General features: G+C 47.2%; 1 protein-coding gene across 1 annotated transcript in view; it reads right to left on the bottom strand.

The window, feature by feature from the left end:
• LOC147659167 (uncharacterized) overlaps positions 1-20,371 on the bottom strand; it is a 372,891-nt gene that overhangs the window by 256,482 nt on the left and 96,038 nt on the right. The window contains exon 4 of the mRNA XM_086951924.1: positions 17,763-19,284. Coding sequence (XP_086808050.1) covers positions 17,763-19,284 — 1,522 coding nt within the window. The remainder of the gene's footprint in view (positions 1-17,762; positions 19,285-20,371) is intronic.

Here is a 20,371-nt window from a genome sequence, read left to right as displayed (position 1 = left end):
TTCTACTCTAGCTACTCTAGGTTTCCAATGTTTCCCTATTTTTTTGAAGCATGCGCATTCTTTCACTACCAAGTTTTGTGATGTCCTTTCAGGGGCACATTAAAAAAATGTTTTTCCCATTCTCCAAAGCCCTATTGTCTAATCTAGCGTTTTGTGGCAATTGCTAATTTGTGTGGCCAAGACCCATTTGTTTGAGGTGCTTGTTTTGAAACACGTTTGTGAGCTGTGCCCATGAGGCTTTTATTGTAGTACATTTGTTGCATGCAAATACCTTTTTATATACTTAATTTAACATACTGATCAGCATGTCATCTTATGACACTGCCTGCTGGTGCCTCCTTGTGCTCCTGTCGCCTGCTTGTGCCTCAGTTTTCGTGCCCCTGTTGCCTGCTTGTGCCTGTTTTCGTGCCCCTGTTGCCTGCTTGTGCCTGTTTTCGTGCCCCTGTTGCCTGCTTGTGCCTCAGTGTGCCCCTGTTGCCTGCTTGTGCCTCCGTGTGCCCCTGTTGCCTGCTTGTGCTTCCGTTTTCGTGCCCCTGTTGCCTGCTTGTGCCTCCGTTTTCGTGCCCCTGTTGCCTGCTTGTGCCTCCGTTTTCGTGCCCCTGTTGCCTGCTTGTGCCTCCGTTTTCTCTGCTTGTGCCTCCGTTTTCGTGCCCCTGTTGCCTGCTTGTGCCTCCGTTTTCGTGCCCCTGTTGCGTGTGCCCCTGTTGTCTGCTTGTGCCTCTGTGTGCCCCTGTTGTCTGCTTGTGCCTCTGTGTGCCCCTGTTGTCTGCTTGTGCCTCTGTGTGCCCCTGTTGCCTGCTTGTGCCTCTGTGTGCCCCTGTTGCCTGCTTGTGCCTCTGTGTGCCCCTGTTGCCTGCTTGTGCCTCTGTGTGCCCCTGTTGCCTGCTTGTGCCTCTGTGTGCCCCTGTTGCCTGCTTGTGCCTCTGTGTGCCCCTGTTGCCTGCTTGTGCTGTGTTGGTGTGTGTGGAGGGCTCTGTGTGGCTGTGTGTGTAGGAAGCTTTGTGTGGCTGTGTGTGTGGGGGGCTCTGTGTGGCTGTGTGTGTGGGGGGCTGTGTGTGTGGGGGGCTCTGTGTGGCTGTGTGTGGGGGGCTCTGTGTGTGTTTGTGTGCGTCATTTGCGATAGATAAAGCTAGTGGCATTGTAAATGACAATGCCATTTATTTATGTTAAAAAAAACATAAATAAAAATAATGTCAAGAGCAATGCCAATAGCTCTAACTTTAACAAAGGCAAAACCATTGCATTGTAAATGCTTGTTACCTCATCCTACCAGAGTCTCCTATGCTCCGTGGCGGCTCTGGAGGCGCATGAGGGCTGTGCTGGTGAAGGGAATTGGGGAGTGCTTGGTGTGTTGTTGCAGTTTGTTGCTTGTGTCAGAGGAGAGGTTGTGAAGTGGCCAGAGCTCACGACTTCGGAGCAGAGGAACAAAGTTTTAGTCTTGGCTGGGGTTCAGTATCCTTTCACTCTGGGCTACCGACTTGCGTTTCCCCAATACTTTATATTGCATAAAGAATCCCAGATGTTGCAGTCACATACCAGTAAAGAGTTCTAATATACTGCATGTCCTTTTCATCATTTTTAAAAACATTAATTAAAAATAAGACGCGGAATTGGCCTTCTGATCTAGCTTCTCAGGAAGTGTATTACGGGCATAGAATACAGGCAAAAAACAGGGCTGGGGACTTATGTCTTTCAAGGGTGCAGGATGAGGTTCTTTGGTCAACAGAATATCTCCCCATTCATTTGGATAATAATAATAATAATAATAATAATAATAATAATAATAATAATAATAATAATAATAAAGGAGCTTATAAAGCGCCTGGTTACGCCGTCCGGCGTGTCCCCACGCTGTGGAGAAGAGTCTGGTGCATAATAGCAGAGAGGATCCATTGGTCCACTCTCATGGAAGAGGCTAGTGAGAGAACAAGTGAGTTTTGAGAAGACTCCTAAACCTGGTCTCTGATCGTTCCATCCTTAGACCTAGCGGGAGTTTATTCCAGCTTTGCGCCGCTAAAAGGCGAAATGAGCGTCCACCCATTCTCGCTTTCTTAATCCTAGGGATTACCAGCTGCCCTGTCCCGCCTGATCTCAATATTCTGCCCGGTACATATCTCGTAATCCGATTTCCCAGGTACATTGGAGCTTTTTGCCAAAGGATGCGATGGCAAATAAGAAGGGATTTGAATAATACCCTTTTCTTGACTGGAAGCTAATGAAGGGCTTCAAGGGCTGATTTTGACGCGGCCCTTCTGGGAAGTCTCAAAATCAGACGAGCAGCCGCATTCTGCAGAACTTGGAGACTTCTGATATTCTTTTCCGGGACACCCAGAAAAAGGATGTTCCCGTAGTCTAGTCGGGAAGTAACTAAGGCGTGTGTTACGGTCTGTCTGGTCTCTAGTGGGAGTAAATCTAGTGTTTTTTTGAGGGTTTTTAATACACCGAAACATTTCCATACTAGCCGGCGGATGTGGCCTTCAAAAGAGAGGGCCGAGTCCACCCAGACTCCCAGATTCTTAGCCTCTGAACAGGGTATAGGTGTGGGGCCCAGACATTGTGGCCACCACTCTGATGTCCAATAAGATTTGTCTCTGCCGACCACTAACGCCTCAGTTATTGCACCGTTCAATTTCAAGCAGTTTTTATTCATCCAGGAGGCAAGCTCCTGCATGCACTGCTTAAAGTTGGAAGCCTCAGCCGATGGTGCTTGAGATAGAGTGATCAACAACTGAGTGTCATCAGCGTATGATACTAATTCCACTCCAAACGCCTGCACCACCTCAGCCAGGGGGACAGGTATAGGTTGAATAAGGTGGGGCTTAGGGCCGATCCTTGAGGGACCCCCTGTTCCAATGCCACCTTTTTGGACTGAAATAATCCTCTTTGGATCTGGAAACTACGCTCTGTCAGAAAGGATTTCAGCCAGCCCAGCGCTAGGCCCAAGACGCCACCTCTGTTCAGACACTGCAGCAAGGTGAAGTGTGCTACAGTGTCGAACGCTGCGCTGAGGTCTAGCATTATCAGTGCCATGGTGTGTCCGGCATCTGCTCCTTGCCTGATGGTTTCTGTGGCTCTTAACATAGCGGTTTCGGTGGAGTAGCCCGCCCGGAACCCTGATTGAGAGGTATGCAGAAGCTTAGCCCTCTCCATGTGTGCAGTCAGCTGGATATTGACCACTTTCTCTGCTACCTTCGCTACGTAAGGCAGCAAGGAGATGGGTCTAAGGTTTTCGAGAATATCATGGCTGAGAGTGGTCTTTTTCCTAATAGGTAATATCACCGCCTTTTTCCATGATGCTGGCAGTGTATGAGATGCAAAAGAGATCTCCAGGACGTGCCTAATGTACGGTTCAAGAGTCTCTAAGCTCTCACCCAGTACCTTGGGGCGTGCTGGGTCATTGGGGGATCCGGACTTGATACTAAGACAGATGCTCCTTAAAATTTCTGGAGGGGGGACTGTAAAGCAGCTCAAGTTCTGTGTCACTACACTGTCTCCAGGTGCTTCCTCAAAAGCCAAGCCACTCCCTGGATTACTAGTGAAAGAGGCATAGATGTTCCTGACCTTCAAAGAGAAATAGTCTGCTACTCTGTTACATTCTTCTACTGAGTCGTTATTCGGGGCATTTGAGTCTGCTACTGTGGAGATCTCTTTATAGATTCTGAAGAGTTCTTTGGAGGAGTTCTCCGCCTCTCCTATTCTGGTTTTATAATGGGCGGCCTTAGCTCTTCTGAGTAGGCTTTGATATTTCCTCTATCCTTCCCTGTAGAGCTTCCGCTCCTGTGATCTATACTCTCTTCTCCAACTCCTTTCCATTCTCCTGCAGTCTACCTTGGCCATCTGCAGGTCGGGGGTAAACCAGGGAGCAGATCTTCTAACTATCCTTCCAGATGTCTTCAGTAAGGGAGGTGCCACTTTATTGAGTGCCTGTAAGATGCGCTCATTTAAGTTTTTGCTAGCATTTTCACTGTCTGACCCTCCCGAGGGGCCCCCTTCCCTGAGCAGCAGGTTGAAAGTGTCCTGGGAGAAGTTTTTCCATTTCCTGCTAGGGAAGTTATTGGTCTCTCCCTTCAGCGGATCTTCTGTGGATATGGCCATATTAAAAGGCACCAGGAAATGGTCAGACCAGGGGACCGGGAGTGGAGTCCCTACCTCCACCCTATCCCAACTGGCAAACACTGGGTCTAACAAATGACCCCGTTGGTGGGTGGGGACAGTCGACTTAACCTCCAGCTGCATCGATTGTAAGTCCTGACATAGTTCAACCGCCTCCTTATGCAGGGCGTCTTCAAAATGCAAGTTTATATCACCGAGCACAAGCTACAAAAACCTCAACTCAGGGCGCGGGTGCACCATTTAAGAATTTCTCAGGTCTAAGAAGACTAACACTGCCTCTGCGGTCAGTAAGACATCACTATGTTGCTCTTGGTAACCGTTTCATGCGGCAATGCGTCCCGGGGTGAAGAGAACTCTCGTCCATAGACTCTTCAAATCATCGCAGAGTTTGGTGCATCAGGGACATATTTTGAGGAGAAATGCTGGGTGGTCTTCAGCATTTTCAGGGTGTTAAGCTTTTAAGATGGCCATCGTTCTGCCTAGTGCCGAAGAGTGTTTATGACAGTCAGAGAAGACTAGGGGGTTGACCACTTCCGACACCCCCTCCTCTGCCTTACACATTTGGCTTTTGAACCTTTGTTTAATGTATTTACTGCACTGTGCTGCAGGGTCGTGAGCAGCCGGGGGTCGGGGTAACTGATGTGTATTTAGGGCTCACCATCCCCGGTCAAATTCAGCCTTTGGAGGAGGAAGGGGCAAAGAGATTGTGAAGTTTGACATGCACATGCCGGTCACATCTGCAATGCCTCCCTTTCGTCTCTCCTTGTCTTGGAGATTGCCTTGAGTTAGGAAGTTGTCCTGCCATGGAATGTGTCTGGCTATTAAAGGCCTAGCCAGAGTCTGGCACAGAAAGTCTCAATGCACCCCTTACATGAGCAGTTTTATTTTAGGCGGCAAGCTGCACTTCCTCTGAGTCTCTGCTGTCTCAGGACTCTTCCTGCACCATGCGTGCCCTGGCAAGGCCGATGCTCGCACTCTGTGCTGCAGGCAGGACTTTCCTTGCCCATGTAACTCTTCCAATGCTTTGGAACTGTGCGTGCAACTATACCTTCCACTAATATACATGTGTCAGTCTTGTTTTAGTGGGCTCTACATGTGTTTCACTCAAACTACATTAGCGGTCTTAGTCAGGTGTGCATACGCACACCAAAATATGGACCGAGTGTTACAGTCGCTGTGCGTGCTTACACTAAAGAGCACTGGGATATTATGTTATGAGTCTAGGCAACAGGCATTGTATTTATATGTATACGTGTCTATCCAATAGGGCAAGGGGTTATATATGCATCGCTGTGTCGTGTGCGCATAGCAATTAAGTTTATTAGTCCAGGCAATAATTGGTGGTGTATTGGTCTGGGAATGGGCAAATGGTAAGACAGGGTGAACTCACAGGCCTCATCAGCCATCAAATTATGTGTTCTGTGTGTTACAAGGTCTAACGGTTGGATAGCGTGCAGACCCCACCACACGCAAATGTAAAAGGGGAGGGGCAGCAGCTCATCACGCACAGGTACTGAGAGGCATACTTTGATATGGTTCAGTCACTGTTTATTAGCGATAAGCATGCACTGTAAGAATGTCAGTTGTAGGGTTATGTCCCAGTATTTTCACAAATAATTTAAATGGCACTATTTGGTTTACTTCTTCTATAGCGCTACAGTTTGGAACTATATTGTGTGTAAATCAATGGGTAGGCTGAGTTACATAATTCAGTGCTGGTTACTAGGTCCAGGAGTCACATAGCCTTCATAGCTCACTGTGTTATATTTGAAGGAGTACAATTTATGAACTTCAAGTAACAAAATGATCACAGTGTTAAAAACAGTAAACCACAACCCTATCTAACTTTGTCACCTTGGAAGTTCCCACACCACATTGGCTCCTTCTGGCCTGATCTGCTCTTGACAACAAAGAGTAAGGCAACAGAAAGAGGAGGAAGATAACTAAACCCATAAAAACAGTAATGAATTTAGAAGTTTCATAGTTTGGGCAGTTATGAGTAACATTCAACAACCAAATGTATGACGCTTAGAGTGGCACAATGAAGGCAATGGAAAGAGATGAACATCAGACATTACGGGCCCTGGGCGCAATGATCAACTCTAAAAAAGATTGCAAAACTGCTGCAGAGCACTAAAAACGTTTCTAGACGTAGGCCCCATGCAGCTTCTCTCAGAAGGATGCTTCCCTGTTCGGCTCAGCTTAAGGATGGTGGGCCCCGTATAGATGGCGTCCAATATTCCATTATAGCGGTGAATGTGCATCCATGGGCGCATTATCTTGCTGACCAAGGAAAGCATTAATGCCGTGCAAATTGCAGAAGTAAATTGTTTGTAAGTGAGGGCACGGGGAGTTGAAGTTGCCAGAATGCAGCAAACCCAGAGAACCGCTCAATAAGTATGGGCCAATGGCCTAAAGCAAGTCACTTGGAGAGTTATAGCTCATTTAAATCAAGGGCTGGGATCAAAGTCTCTGTGCTCGGGTTGTGCCTTATAATTGATGGTTTAAAGCCTCTACCACACCTCTGCCTCTACCTGGCTTTGGGAGTCCCAACTCAAACTCCTGCGGAAAGGGCGGCATGTCATGTTGTCAGAAAACTGAGGCAGCCTTTGCCGGAGTTACATATGCATAGATGGTGCAGAGGTGACACCACCATTGGTGAACTTGAAGGAAGCTAGGGTTATCCCCCTCCTGAAAAAAGCAGGGGCGGATATAAAAGTTTTTAAAAAACTATAGGCCCATCCCTCAGCTCCCTTTCTTGGCGAAAATCCTGGAAAACAGGTCCTTAACACCCTGGCTAGCTATCTGGAAGATCATGAACTACTCCATCCCAGACAGGAGGGGTTTCAGATCACACCATAGCACTGAGCTGGTGATGGCCTCCATTGACGACGACATGAGAATCAGGGCCGGCAATAAACAGCCATGTGCCCCGATTCTCCTAGATCTGTCAGCAGAATTTGACACGGTAAGCCATTCCATCTTGCTGAACCGTGTTTCGAATCTGGGGATAAAGGGGCAAGCATTTAAATGGCTAAACTCCTTTCTAACCGGCCGGACTCAGAGTGCAAATGGGAGATCAACTATCATCTGCCAGCCCAGTAACTTGTGGTGTGCCCCAGGGCTCTGCATTGTCCCCTCTTTTATTTAATATCTATCAGCAGCCCTTAGTGGAAGAGCTAACACAAAAACTGCCAAGTCTTTAATTACGCGGACAACACTCAACTGCTAATCCAACTCGATAACACCAGCCAGGCTCAAGACTCAGTAAAAAATCTTCTCAGGTTTACGGTTAACTGGATGGCAAATAACCTCTTGAAGGTTAACCCGGATAAAACCGAGGTGCTTATCGCAACACAAAACAGCCCCTGGTGTGAGCTTTTCTGGCCCCCCGAATTGGGGGAGGTTCCAACCCCAGGGAGAGTAGTAAAAAGCCTAGTACTGAAAATTGATTCAGACCTGTCCATGGCCCCCAAAGTCTCTGCAGTAGTAGGCACCTGTATAGGCCTACTTAGGCAACTGCGGAAACTTGTTCCCATCCTCTCTGTTCCGGCATTACGATCCATTGTGTCCGCCACAGTTATTTCTCGACTGGACTATGGCAATGCTCTTTATCTTTATCTAGGCCTCCCTCGGAAGCTCCTCAGGAAATTGCAGGTAGTTCAAAATGATGCAGCCAGGCTCATCTTCTCCCTACCGAGGAGATCACGAGCGACCCCCCTTCTACATAAATTGCACTGGTTGCCCATTGAACACCGCAATATAAGTGCGTTTGTATAGCCCACAAAGCCATTTATGGAGAGGCTCCTAAATACATTAAAGATCGACTGGTAAAGTACACCCCAGACAGAGCCTTGCGCTCCTCCAAGGCCTGTAAGCTTGCCCCTTCGAGATTTAAACTCAAATCCAAGGGTGGTATAGCTCTGTCGGTCCTCCTTCCTCAAATCTGGAACGAGCTACCAGAAATCTTACAAGGGGAATCGGTGCTATTATCCTTCAGGAAGTCTCTGAAGACCCGCTTGTTTAAAAAGACAACAGCCTCAATCTAAACTCCCAGCGTGGTTGCTGGCGGATCACCGGTGGCTATCAGTTTTGTTCCTTTCTTTAAAAGCACTTAGAGACCAGTGGCGATTTGCGCTATACAAAAATAAAGTAACATAACATCTCAGCAAGGAATGTAAGCAGATTTAGAGGGCAGCATGATGCAGCAGTAGCGGCATTATGGCCCAGACCGTGCACCCCACATAGCTCAGCAAAGCCTACATTGACTTTAACCCCTTCGATGCTGATGACGAGCTCAGCTCGTCATCAGCCACGGGTGGCGTGTGCGGATGACGAGCTGAGCTCGTCATGTAACGCGGTTTTGCGAAAACAGCCGCACAGCGCAAAAATGACCGCAGCAGCGATGCGGTTAAGTGCCATGCCGTGCACAAAACGTTTCATGTTGTAACACGTAAGATAGACTAGTGGTCCAGCCATTCTAGGGAATGTGGAACAGAATTGTCTAGTGCGTCGTCCCTAGGATTCCCCAGGGGGAAGGCAAGTTTGTTTTTCACAGCAATTTGAGGAATGCAGGGCACAAGGAAGGGGACTTTTTAGCAGCCTAATTTCGCTATTTGTAAAATTTCCCATGGGTTGCCAATTTTCCCAGTCAGTTGCACAGGCCAGGGCTGGGAGGAAGCTTGGATGCAGCCATACTAGGGCTCTCACACATTTTAAATTGAGGCCGCCACTGCAAGGTTGGGTCAGCTGGGCCCGTGGCACAAAGGGCTGGCAGCCGAAAGCTACAAGAGCTAGGTTAGCTCAAGCTCCTTTGATGGTATCTGCCTCAAACTCCGGTCTCTTTTGTATTCTCCTCAACACAGGTGGAAAGTGTGGAGTTGAAAGAGCGGCTGGATACAGATGGAGTTTCCTTGGGCCATATTTGAATGGTCAAGTATTGTTCCTACATTGCATTTGAGAGGTGGTAATGGTCGGTGTCCGCAATGGCTCTGTACAGCTGGTAGGCAATGAGATTGGTAGGTGGCTTATGTTGGCAAAGTTGTTAGTCCTCACGATGCACCTGGGGCAATCGGTTTTGGTGCAGGACACAATCCAGAGGGCAGCAAACTGTTTTTTACGTGTGCTCTAGGGAGTATAGACAATGTCCTTTTGGCTTTGAGATAGCATGTCAAGATAAATGTAACAATTCCTCTAGAAATCCCCGATTTTGAAATGGGTTTCCCTTTAATAGGGGGAGCAAAACGTAACAAAAAGTTTTTTTGCGAAAATCTTTTGTACAGTCAATATAATATATGAATGCTCAGTTTAAGTCTAGTGTATGAAGAGCGCTTTCTGCTACAGAATCTGGTTGAGGAACGAAAACAAGTAGCTCAACAGGTGGGTTAATGTGGAAAGGGGATACTACTTTTGGAAGTAATTTTTGATTGGTACCAAGAACAAGAAGCTGCAAGAAGGGTTCTTCTAAAGTTAGTGTCTGAAGCTCACCAACACGCCTTAATGAGGTGATCGGAATTAAGAAAGCAACCTTCCAAGAAAGATATTGGAGAAGTAATTGTCTAATGATTCATAGGGTGGACCAATATGTCAAGTTAGAACAATATTGAGATTCCACGCAGGTGCAGTTGGGACCCTTGGTGATATCAGTCTTTAAAGACCTTCCATGAAAGCCTTAATAACTGACACTCTGAACAAAGATAAAGGTTGCCTATTTTGAAGATAGGCTGCCACTGCTGCAAGATGTAGACATATGGAAGTGTAGGCAAGGTCTGAGCATTGTAAATACAAGAGGCTACAGATAATGTTTTGTATAGATGCACTGAGTGGACCAGTCTTTTGATTGTTACAATAAATAACACATTTTCCATTTGGCTGCATAGCAAGCTCTAGTGGTAGGTGTATGTGGTCATGCATTCTGCTGGCAGGTTTAGATATCCGAACTCGGACTTCAGAAGCCAAATGGCAAGGTTTAGCTCCTTTGGGTGTCGGATTTCACCATGGTTCTTAAGGAGAAGGTTTGGGTTGAAGTACAGCTTCTCATGTGGAAGTACTGAAAGTTCGAGTAGTGTATTGTATTGTAGGTATACTTGTATAGCGCGGTCCTGTCGCCCCAAGGGCATCCTGGCGCTTCAGATCCGGTCAACAACACTTCCACTGCTCAGTCATTCCTAGGGAAGAGATGCGTTTTTAGGGCTTTCCTAAACGGGAAGTAGTCCCTTTGACTTCTCAAAGGGAGTGGCAGAGAGTTCCAGAGTTTGGCCGCTGCGACACTAAACGAGCGCCCACCCATCCTTACTCTCTGGAACCTCGGAACCACAAGCAATTGTGCCGAAGAAGAGCGAAGGGACCGCGAGGCAGAGTACCAAGCGAAGATATTCTGCAGTGGCACTGGGCCCTGTCGATGTACCGCCTTAAACACTAGGCACGCCGATTTATACAATACACGCAAGTGCACCGGCAACCAGTGTAGGTCCCTTAAGGCTAAGGAGGAGGAGCTAAGGTTAGGGCGAGAGAGAGCCAGCTTAGCGGCCATGTTCTGCACCCGTTGTAACTTCCCCAGCAGATTTTTTGGGGCCTCCAGAATCAGCGCGTTGCAGTAGTCTAAACGACTCAGTATGGTCCCGCGCACTACTTCCGGCCTGGCCTGTTCAGGGAGAAGGAGCAAGACTTTACGCAGCATGCGTAACAGCATCATGCACGTGGAGATGGTCTTATTAACATGCATGTCCAGCTGTAAATTTGGGCCGAAAATCGCCCCCAAGTTACGAGCCGAAACTGTCTCGGGGAAAGTAGATGGCCAGAAGTTCTCCGGAAGTACCCGAGGAATCCGGTACATGGAGCAGTGGAGCACCTCGGTCTTTGTGCTGTTGAATTGCAAGGAATTGGCCCGAAGCCAATCCGCTGTAGCTGCCATGCAGCGATGGAATGTCTCCAGCGGGACCGCATTATTTCCTTCCAGGGAGAAGACCAGCTGGGTATCATCAGCATAATTGAAAGCCGAGATACCAAAAGATTTTATAAGCTGGACCAGAGGGCGGAGGTAAAGATTGAAAAGTATAGGGCTGATGGCCGAGCCCTGTGGAACCCCCTGCCCTACTTTCCGCAACTCCGATCGGAAAGGAGGAAGCGCGACCATCGGCTGCCGGTTGTTGAGGTAGGATACCAGCCAGTCTCTTGCCCCCTCTGTGACCCCGCACTCCTCCAGCCTCCTGATGAGGGTCCGATGGCAAACCGTATCGAACGCGGCCGACATGTCGAGCAGCACCAGAAAGGCTGCCCGACCACTATCGACACGCGAACGAAGATTGTCAAGTACGGTTACCAGTGCGGATTCTGTCCCATGCGCTGGACGGAAAACAAACTGTCTCATCGAACCACCCGATTTCTTCCAAGAAGCCCGAAAGGGAGCGGGTCACCAACTTTTCCACGATCTTAATAGGAAAAGGGAGCAAAGAGATCGGCCTATAGTTGGAAAGACAGGCGGGGTCCAGAGTCGGTTTCTTAAGCAGTGGTGACACGACTGCCAGCTTCCAGCACTCGGGAACTGTTGCCGAGTCCAAAGACTGGAGGCAGATGGAGTACAGAGGCTGGAAGAGTTCCGCCTGAAATGTCTTCCAGAATTTGGGTGGCAATGGGTCAAGCGGAGAACCCGATGACACCGTTCGTGCCAGGCTGCAAAACTCCTCAAAGGAGGGAATGGGGAAGCGTCTTAGTTGGGGTCGACTGGACACAGCTTCCGGAGCTCCCAAGCTGGAGGCATGACCACTCAGCTGGAGTCGACTAGGCGAAGTGTCCGGGGCTGCCCGGGCTGCCTGGCCAGAGGCAAGCCTACTCAGCCGGGTTTGACCGGCCACGACGTCCGAAGCTTCCAAACTGAGGGCATGTCCACTCAGCAGGGGTCGACTGGAAGGAGTGTCCGGAGCTCCCAAACTAAGGACTGGGCCACTCGGCTGGGGTCGACTGGGTGACCCGTCCGGAGCTCCCAAGCCGAAGCCAGAGACATCCGGCCGGGGTCGACTGGACAGGCTGCCCGGAGCTCCCGAGCCGAGAGCAGGGGGCACTGGGTTTTTTAAGCCTTCCATGATCTTAACAATCTTCTCCTCAAAGGCACTCGCCAGGGAGTCGCACAAGGCCTGTGCCGCAGGGACAGTGTTGGCCGCGCACACAGGGTGGGTCAGGTCCCTGACGATTTTAAACAGGGCTTGTGACTTGTTGGGCGCCTGGTTCAAGGTGGTTTCCAGAAAAGCCGCCTTAGCCAGCCTGATCTGCACCTTGTATTCCTGCAGAGCCAGCCTAAAGGAAGCCCTCGCTGGGTCCGAGTACTGCTTCCTCCAGGCTCTCTCGGCACGTTTGCAGCTCAACTTCAGCTGCCGCAGCTCCTCCGTATACCAGGGACAAGCCCGGTTCAATCTACCTCGAGACTTACGGAGAGGCGCAACCTTGTCCAATGTATTCGAGATGGACCGGCACAAGGTGATATAACTTTCCTCCGCCGAATTACTCAGACAGAAATTATCTTGTAGTAAGGTAGGCAGCGGCGATGAGTTTAGAAGTCGAGACCAGGGTCTGCCCAATTTAGCCTGTCTGGCGCCGGCCTCCCCCGAGGAATACTCCCCCAGGCAGAGAGAGAAGGCAACCAGTGAGTGGTCAGTCCAGTATTGACATAGGATATCATTGACCACTACTAGTTGTACATTTGCGAAGACCAGGTCCAAGGCATGACCTCTCCTGTGAGTAGCTGACCGGACCAGTTGTTGCAGCTGAATGTCGCTGAAAGCTTGTGGTGAACCATGGCTGATGGGCCCATGTAGGAGCTATCAGAATGCGAACGATGGAGCCGCTTCCTGAGCTTACGAACCAGAAACGGAAGAAGAGGGAGAGGTGGAAAAGAGTAGGCAAATATTCCTGACCAATTCATAGGGCACTGCCTTTGGATAGAGGGTGTGGGAATCTGGAGGCGAAGTTGGCCATTTTGCATTCTCCGACTTGTGAAAGTATGGGAGGAGGACTTGGGGGCTGAGTTTCCACTGTTGGAGTTGTTGCTGAATCCTGCTGAGAATTTTGGCACGTTTTCATTTCCTAAGAGGTGTTCTGCTAACACATGGATTTTGTGATGTATAGTCCAACTTCAAATTATCCAAGAGGGGAGAGAAAGCTGTAGAGAGTGCTCCCTTTCCATTTTCGTACATATTACATGGCTATCAAATGTCCATCCGGACTAGGATAACCCTTGACTATTAGGTGAGGTAGAAACACTTTCAACACTATGTGAACAGCTTGAAGCCCTAGGTAGTTGATGTGTGGATTTTGGAGTCTGGTGTCCCAATGACCTTGAACGGTTAGATGATGTAGGTGAACACCCCAGCGTGTGAAGGATGCATCTGCTGTTAGCACGATCTATCGAACAGGGTCGATGAATGGCCACCCGTAACAGGTTTTGTGAGTTCCACCACTGCAAAGAGTGAGGAGTGTGGCTGTTTACCAACACTAGATTGTGTAGTTGGCCCTGTGATTGAGTCCACTGTCATGCTAAACATTCCTGTAGAGGGCACATATTAAGTTTTGCATGAGGCACTATGGCAATGCATGATGCCGCCATCCCTAGAATACGCACAAAAGTTTTGCCTATTAAATACTGATTGGGTTGAAACTGTGGTAGCAGTGTCTGAACAATTTGAATTCTGGATGTATTTGGATAGGCTAGTCCTGTTTCAATGTAGAGCATAGCTCCTAGATATGGTTGAAGTTGTCAGGATTGAAAGATGGGATTTTTGAGCATTGTGAATCCTAGCGAATGTAGAAGATTTATGGTAGTTTTTGTGTTGTTGACACAGATGGTGTATGTTGGCTTTGATAAGCCAATTGCCTAGATAAGGGAACACATGAATTTGCTGTCTTCTTAGATGGACTGCTAAGCATTTGGCGGACACTTTGGATGCAGTAGTGACTCCAAATGGAAGGACTAGAATGGATAATGCTTCCCTGCTAGGACAAACCAGAGATATATGCAATGTGCTGAGAGAAAAAGGATGAGAAAATATGCGCCCTTTAAGTATAGTGTGGACATGAAGTCGCTCTGCTTTATAAGTGGAGGTACTTGTTGTAGTGTGACCATATCGAAGTGCTCCGATAGTATGTAGTGGTTTAAGGGTCATAAGTCTAAAATAGGGCGTAGAGATCCATCCTTTTTGGGAATTAGAAAGTACAGGGAGTAAATCCCGGTCCTTTGATGTTGTATTGGTACTGGCTCCATAGCCCCTTTGATTAATAGATCTTGTACTTCCTGTTTGAGCAGTTGTTGATATTCTATAAAAAGCCTGTGAGGTGAAATATTGGGAGGATTGCTGGTGAGCTCCAGGAAGTAACCAGGTTGGATAATTTCCAACACCCACTTGTCTGATGTTATTCCAAGTAGGAAGAAACTGCTGTAGTCGACCATAGCCCGGTGTAGGATAATCAGCGGCAACGGTTATGAAGTCCCTGTTTGTTTCCAGGTGGGGAAGTGAGACGGGGTGAAAACATACGCGGTCGGTCCGCGTTGGAGTCGGCGATGGACTCTAAAAACACAGCAATTAGAAGGCTATCGAGTAGAGCAGTGGCTAATTCCAACCGTGTACTGGGCGGGTAGGAGCCGTGAATGGGTTCCTTGCTCGCGCGAGCGAAGAACCCATTCGCGGCTCCTACCCGCCCAGTACACGGTTGGAATTAGCCACCGCTCTACTCGAGAGCCTTCTAATTGCCGCGTTTGTTTAGAGTCCATCGCCTACTCCAGCACGGACCGACCGCGGATGTTTTCACCCGGTCTCACACCCATTATCCCACGGCTCCTACCCGCCCAATACACGGTTGGAATTAGCCATCGCTGTACTCTAGAGCCTTCTAATTGCCGTGTTTTTTAGAGTCCATTGCAGACTCCAGCACGGACCAACCGGGGATATTGTTACCCGGTCTCACACCCATTATCCCAGACGTTTTTTGCCATATTACTGAGGCCCTAGGCACTGTTCATATTGCCGCAGTTACTGTCTTAAAAATGCAATATTTACAGGCATGAATACAATGTCCTGAGGATGATCCCTTTATTCCCAAATAGGGATCGAAACGCCGTCGATAATATATACACTACATGCTTATGAATACATTGTATGATTTGTTGCAATAGTGTACTCTTGTTATTTCTGTCTGCAATACTGTATGGCTCGCAGTAAGTTCTTCCTTGCCCGAATACCCTTTTTCTTGAATGTTGTTTTTTTCAATGTGGTTGTAGGACGCAGGTTGTATCCCACTTGAATCTGTGTAGAAACTTACTGCTAAATTACGTATCAAATATAAAATTCTGTCCGGCTGGACAAAGAATATAGAAACTATCAAGTCTATATTTACTTCACTACTTATTTGGAACAGTCTGGAGTGGCACCAAGGGCAGAACTGAAACTGAGACCATTCCATCTACAAGTTATCTTTGATGGAGTTGGTATAGAGTCTAACTTAACCCAGACGGGCTAAGCCTAAAGGCCACGGTTGGAATGTTCAGACTCAAATTGGCTAAACCGATTTTAGATACATGATGGATGGAAAACGCATTCGAAACAATACCAACTAGGGTATAGTGGATTGCACACCGAAAGGACCCCGAAAACAGTCTTGAACCGGAGCGCTACAATACACGTCCGAACCGGATGGCGGAAAGAAACAAACAATGGGGTTGATGCCCATGTGCACTATTACCAAGAAGAGGAGTCACCTTACCTCGTGACTCGAAAGACTTCGAAGAAAAGCAACTTGCAAACATCCAGACGCAACACTAGATGGCAGCAGTATGCAAAGCATGTGTATCTAGAGCCACACATGCCTCGAACACTATATTTTGTGGAAATTATACCTTTTCATTCAAGACGAAGAAAAATAATCAGTTCTTTATGCCAGTTATTCTTATTTTATGCTTACCACACAAACGCACATCTGGGGTGTTCAACTTGTCCTCCTAGGCCTTGCCTATTTTAACCTCCTTCACAATAAATAAGGGTGGTCTGTGCAAGTATGATGAAATACGTACAACCAACTTTATTGGCATGACTAAATATACAAGTACTGTCAAAGTTTACACAAGTTCCATACATACAAGCTGCCCAACCGGGTACCATCGGTTACTTTGGTCATAGGCAAAGTATGGTCCTGGAGCAGCCTGCAGCATAGAGAACCAGGCAGGCACCGACTGCTCAGGGCACAGAGTTATACACTATCAAAATAACAGGGTGCAAAAACACCCAAAACACTTATATGAAGCATGCCACCACAAACAGCACGCAGTCACGACAGACTGCTGTAGGTCTCAGAGAAAGGCCTCACATTAGTTACTATACTAAAAGGACAATCTTATGTAGCCCATAACTTGTGGGAGATTTTCAGATTACTTTTTATTTATTTTTTAAACACCTGCAGTATTGATAGAGTGCAACATTGAGTTTCAGTATGGTTATATACAGTTTGAAAATCAAAATCATTGCTGTACCAGGAAGAATATGAAAGTGCAGGTGCTGAATTTTATTTCAGTTTTCAGCAGGATTGTCCCAACGCGATTTGTTCACCTGAACTCCATGAGAAACTTCCCTCTAACAATCATGAGATATCAATTTAATAAAAAAACTTTTGTTGATTTAAAACATTCAAGTAAAACAGTCATTCAGCCACTTATCAGTCAGTGTACACAGACTTCCCACAAGGTGGCAGATGAAGAGCAAAGAAAACAGACGTGGTAGACTGTTTATATTGATTTACTGGTGCAAGAGGTGATCTCAGATTAATTACTGAATATATGGGTGATGAATCATTTCGAAGAGGCGGTTGCCCCCAACTACAAGATATTCAAAATCATGTCAGAAGGCTCATGTACTGTCTGAAAAGGAAACAATCTCTCTACATTTAACAAAGAGTATAAAAAACTACATTCAGACAAGTGTTTTCTGGTTCATATGGAAAATGAGTAAAAGGCTTTACCCTGGTAATCTCACAAAGTTAACAAGCTTTACTATTTCAACAAGCAATTAGTAAACTAATGCAGATCCCAAACTGATGGTTCCATGCGATTAATCTATGAAATGTGGGAAGACTTCCAAATGACGGGGCAAGAAGCAGGTGGAAGTTTAACATGTGGGTGGACACAAAACTGGAGAATGTAGGGGAGGTAGTAACAGGAGCACAGGTGGGGGAGATCAATCTAATGAAAGAACAGCATGGAGTTGGCAGTGAGAAAGCACACTGGTGAGAAGGATATAAAACAGAGTGGAGAAGCACACACGCGAGAAGGGAAACCCAGAAAGGAGCAAACAAGGGAGACTGGGGAAAACACACCCATTTTCGTACAGTAACAAAAAAAACTGCTCCTGAAAAAAAGAACTATGGAAAGACCTATTAATGTGTCCATGGTCCAGTGGCAGGGAAATCACAAGAGCCCACGCAACTGATAAGAAGCAAGCAAATGACAATCAAGCAAACCAATGGTAAGCGAGGAGTGGTCTCTACACCCAGTATAAAATAACAGGTCTCAAAAGGACAGCACATGCACTGTCTTAGGCAAGGCCTTAAAGTGGAGAAGCAGATAAATCATTTTTTTGCATTATTCGCAATAGTGTTAGAAATCTGGTACTCACTGGAAATGGTTTGCGACACTGTAGCTGGAGTAGTAGAGGTTGTTGAGGTAGAGTGAGAAAGACTGCTTGAGGATGCTGTTGAAGAAGCTGTAGATGCAGGACTGCTGGATGTAGCTGCAGTATTGGCTGCAGCAGCTTGAGTATGATTCTGATTTTGGGTTTGGGATTGTACTTGAGAATGGGTTTGCAGCTTGGACTGGACTTGAAGGGGACTCTGAGATTGCGATAGTGCCTGCAATTTGCTCTGTGCTTGGGAGTGGGCCTGAAGTTGACTATGGGGTTGAGAATGGACCTGCATCTGACTGTGAGCTTGTGAGATGGCCTGCAGCTTACTCTGAGCCTGGGAGAGAGACTGCAGCTTACTCTGGGCTTGAGAAAGAGCATGTAACTGCGCCTGGGACTGAGAGAGGGTTTGTAAATGGCTAGGGGGTTGAGAGTGGGCCTGTAACGCACTCTGGGCTTGTGAGTGGGTCTGTAATGGAGCCTGGGCATGAGAATGGGTTTGCAATGGACTCTGAGTAGAAGCATGAGTTGGTAATGGACTCTGAGTCTGCAATTGATTTGGAGTTTGAGTGTGTGACTGTAACTGACTCGAGGCTTGAGAGTGGGACTGCAACTGACTCTGGGACTGAGAGTGGGCCTGCAAGTGGCCCTGGGTTTGAGAGTGAGCCTGTAACTGGTTCTGGGATTGGGAATGAGCCTGTAACTGGTTTGTGGCTTGAGAAAGTGTTTGCAACTGGGTTGTAGCTTGAGAGTGTGCTTGCATCTGGCTTGACGATTGGGAGTGAACGTGCAACTGGCTTGCAGCTTGAGATTGGGCCTGAAGTTGATTCTGGCTTTGGGAATGAGGTTGACCTTGATTCTGTGTTTGAGTGTGCGTTTGCTGCTGGTTTTGGTTTTGGGTTTGCGACTGGGACTGCAGTTGGCTTGGAGCTTGAGAGTGGGGCTGTAGAGGACTCTGGGTTTGAGAGTGAGCCTGTAAAGGACTTTGGACCTGTAATGGACTCTGCGACGGACCATGGATCTGCAGCTGATTCTGGGCTTGAGCTGCTGCTTGCACCTGAGCTTGAGCTTGAGCTTGAGCTTGTACATGGGCTTGCACTTGAGCCACTGCCTGTGCCTGAGCCTGAGCCTGTGCATGAGCTGCCTGAGCTTGGACATGAGCCTGCACTTGGGCCACTGCTTGAGCCTGCGCTTGAGCTGCCTGAGCTTGCACATGGGCCTGAACCTGAGCCACAGCCTGAGCTTGAGCCTGAGCCTGAGCCTGAGCTTGCGCCTGAGCCTGGGCCTGAGCCTGGGCCTGAGCTTGGGCCTGAGCTTGGGCCTGAGCTTGGGCCTGAGCTTGGGCCTGAGCTTGGGCCTGAGCGTGAGCCGCTTGTGCCTGGGCCTGGGCATGAGCTGCCTGAGCTTGCACCTGTGCCTGAGCTGCCAACATTGGGGTAAGTTCAGATTGCTGAATAATTTTCACGCCTTCAGGCTTTGACCACGCAGATTCTCTTGTCCTTGCATTATAATAATAGACCTAGGAATAAAACAAAGATGGTTAAGACTCAGAAGGAAGAAAAGCAATGTGAGGAATTTAGCCGTTTAAGACATGTATAAAAAGCTGCACTGTTTGGAGACCTATTCAGTGTCTTTTCCATGAAACAGACCTCTGAAAAAGCCTACCAAATGCATTGGAAAAGTAGATTCCATGCTAATAACACCCACATTCGTCTCCCAAGTACATGGGGTTGTGGAGAACGAGAATGGAAGATCAATTAATTTCATTCTAAACTAAACCCCCTCAAATTATCGAACCATGGTAACCTAATATAAGTACACATGCCAAGACTTTCGACCCCAGTGCAAAATTCCTTCTTTGCTGTAATATATCACTAATTTCTATTTAAAAAACAAAACATTTTTTGTCCTTTCTTTATCGTGCAATGGTGATAAAAATAATCAGAATTTGAGGTTTTCTTCAGACTAGCTAGCAAATTGGACACCAAAATATTGGAACAAATAAATACAAACAATTCAATTTGTGTTTAAAAAAATACAAAACTGAATAATTTAACGCAAACAACAATTTCCCATTTATAAAATTGTCCTCCAAGCATTCTAAAACACAACCTATTCCTGTAAGGTTCAGAAAAGGTTTCAGTAATTTAAACTAGAGCTCAACCCATGGCAGCGATGACAAATAATTTAATTAACAAAACACCAGCAAAATGACAAAAACGAAAAAAAGGGGAACAGGAGATGTGACCTTTTTAAAACTTTTAAATACAAATAGCACCAATAGTGTTAAGTGGCAACGATTAGCATCTAGTTGCGCTTGATTGGTATCTAGGTGCAATTCAGGGACAACCGTGATGGACCGCGGGCCGGATACAGAAACCAGATTCATCCCTTTCAGAAGTTTTACAGTCTACCTTAGTTTACGAAATGGAAGCCAAAGATCTCAGTGGGCCAAGGCAGCAGGCTGTGGCCAAGAAGGGCTACACACGGTCCATAGCTATACAAAGAGTTTGCAGTGAAGCTGTTGACTTTTGGTAGTAAAGTGCATAGATGGAGAAATTCAGAATTTGCAAACGATGGTCTTGCATCAGCCAGATACTTTTCAT

This window comes from Lissotriton vulgaris, unplaced genomic scaffold (assembly GCF_964263255.1).
Source record: "Lissotriton vulgaris unplaced genomic scaffold, aLisVul1.2 SCAFFOLD_990, whole genome shotgun sequence".
Classification (NCBI taxonomy): Eukaryota; Metazoa; Chordata; class Amphibia; order Caudata; family Salamandridae; genus Lissotriton; species Lissotriton vulgaris.
This window is presented reverse-complemented; position numbering and strand designations above follow the sequence as displayed.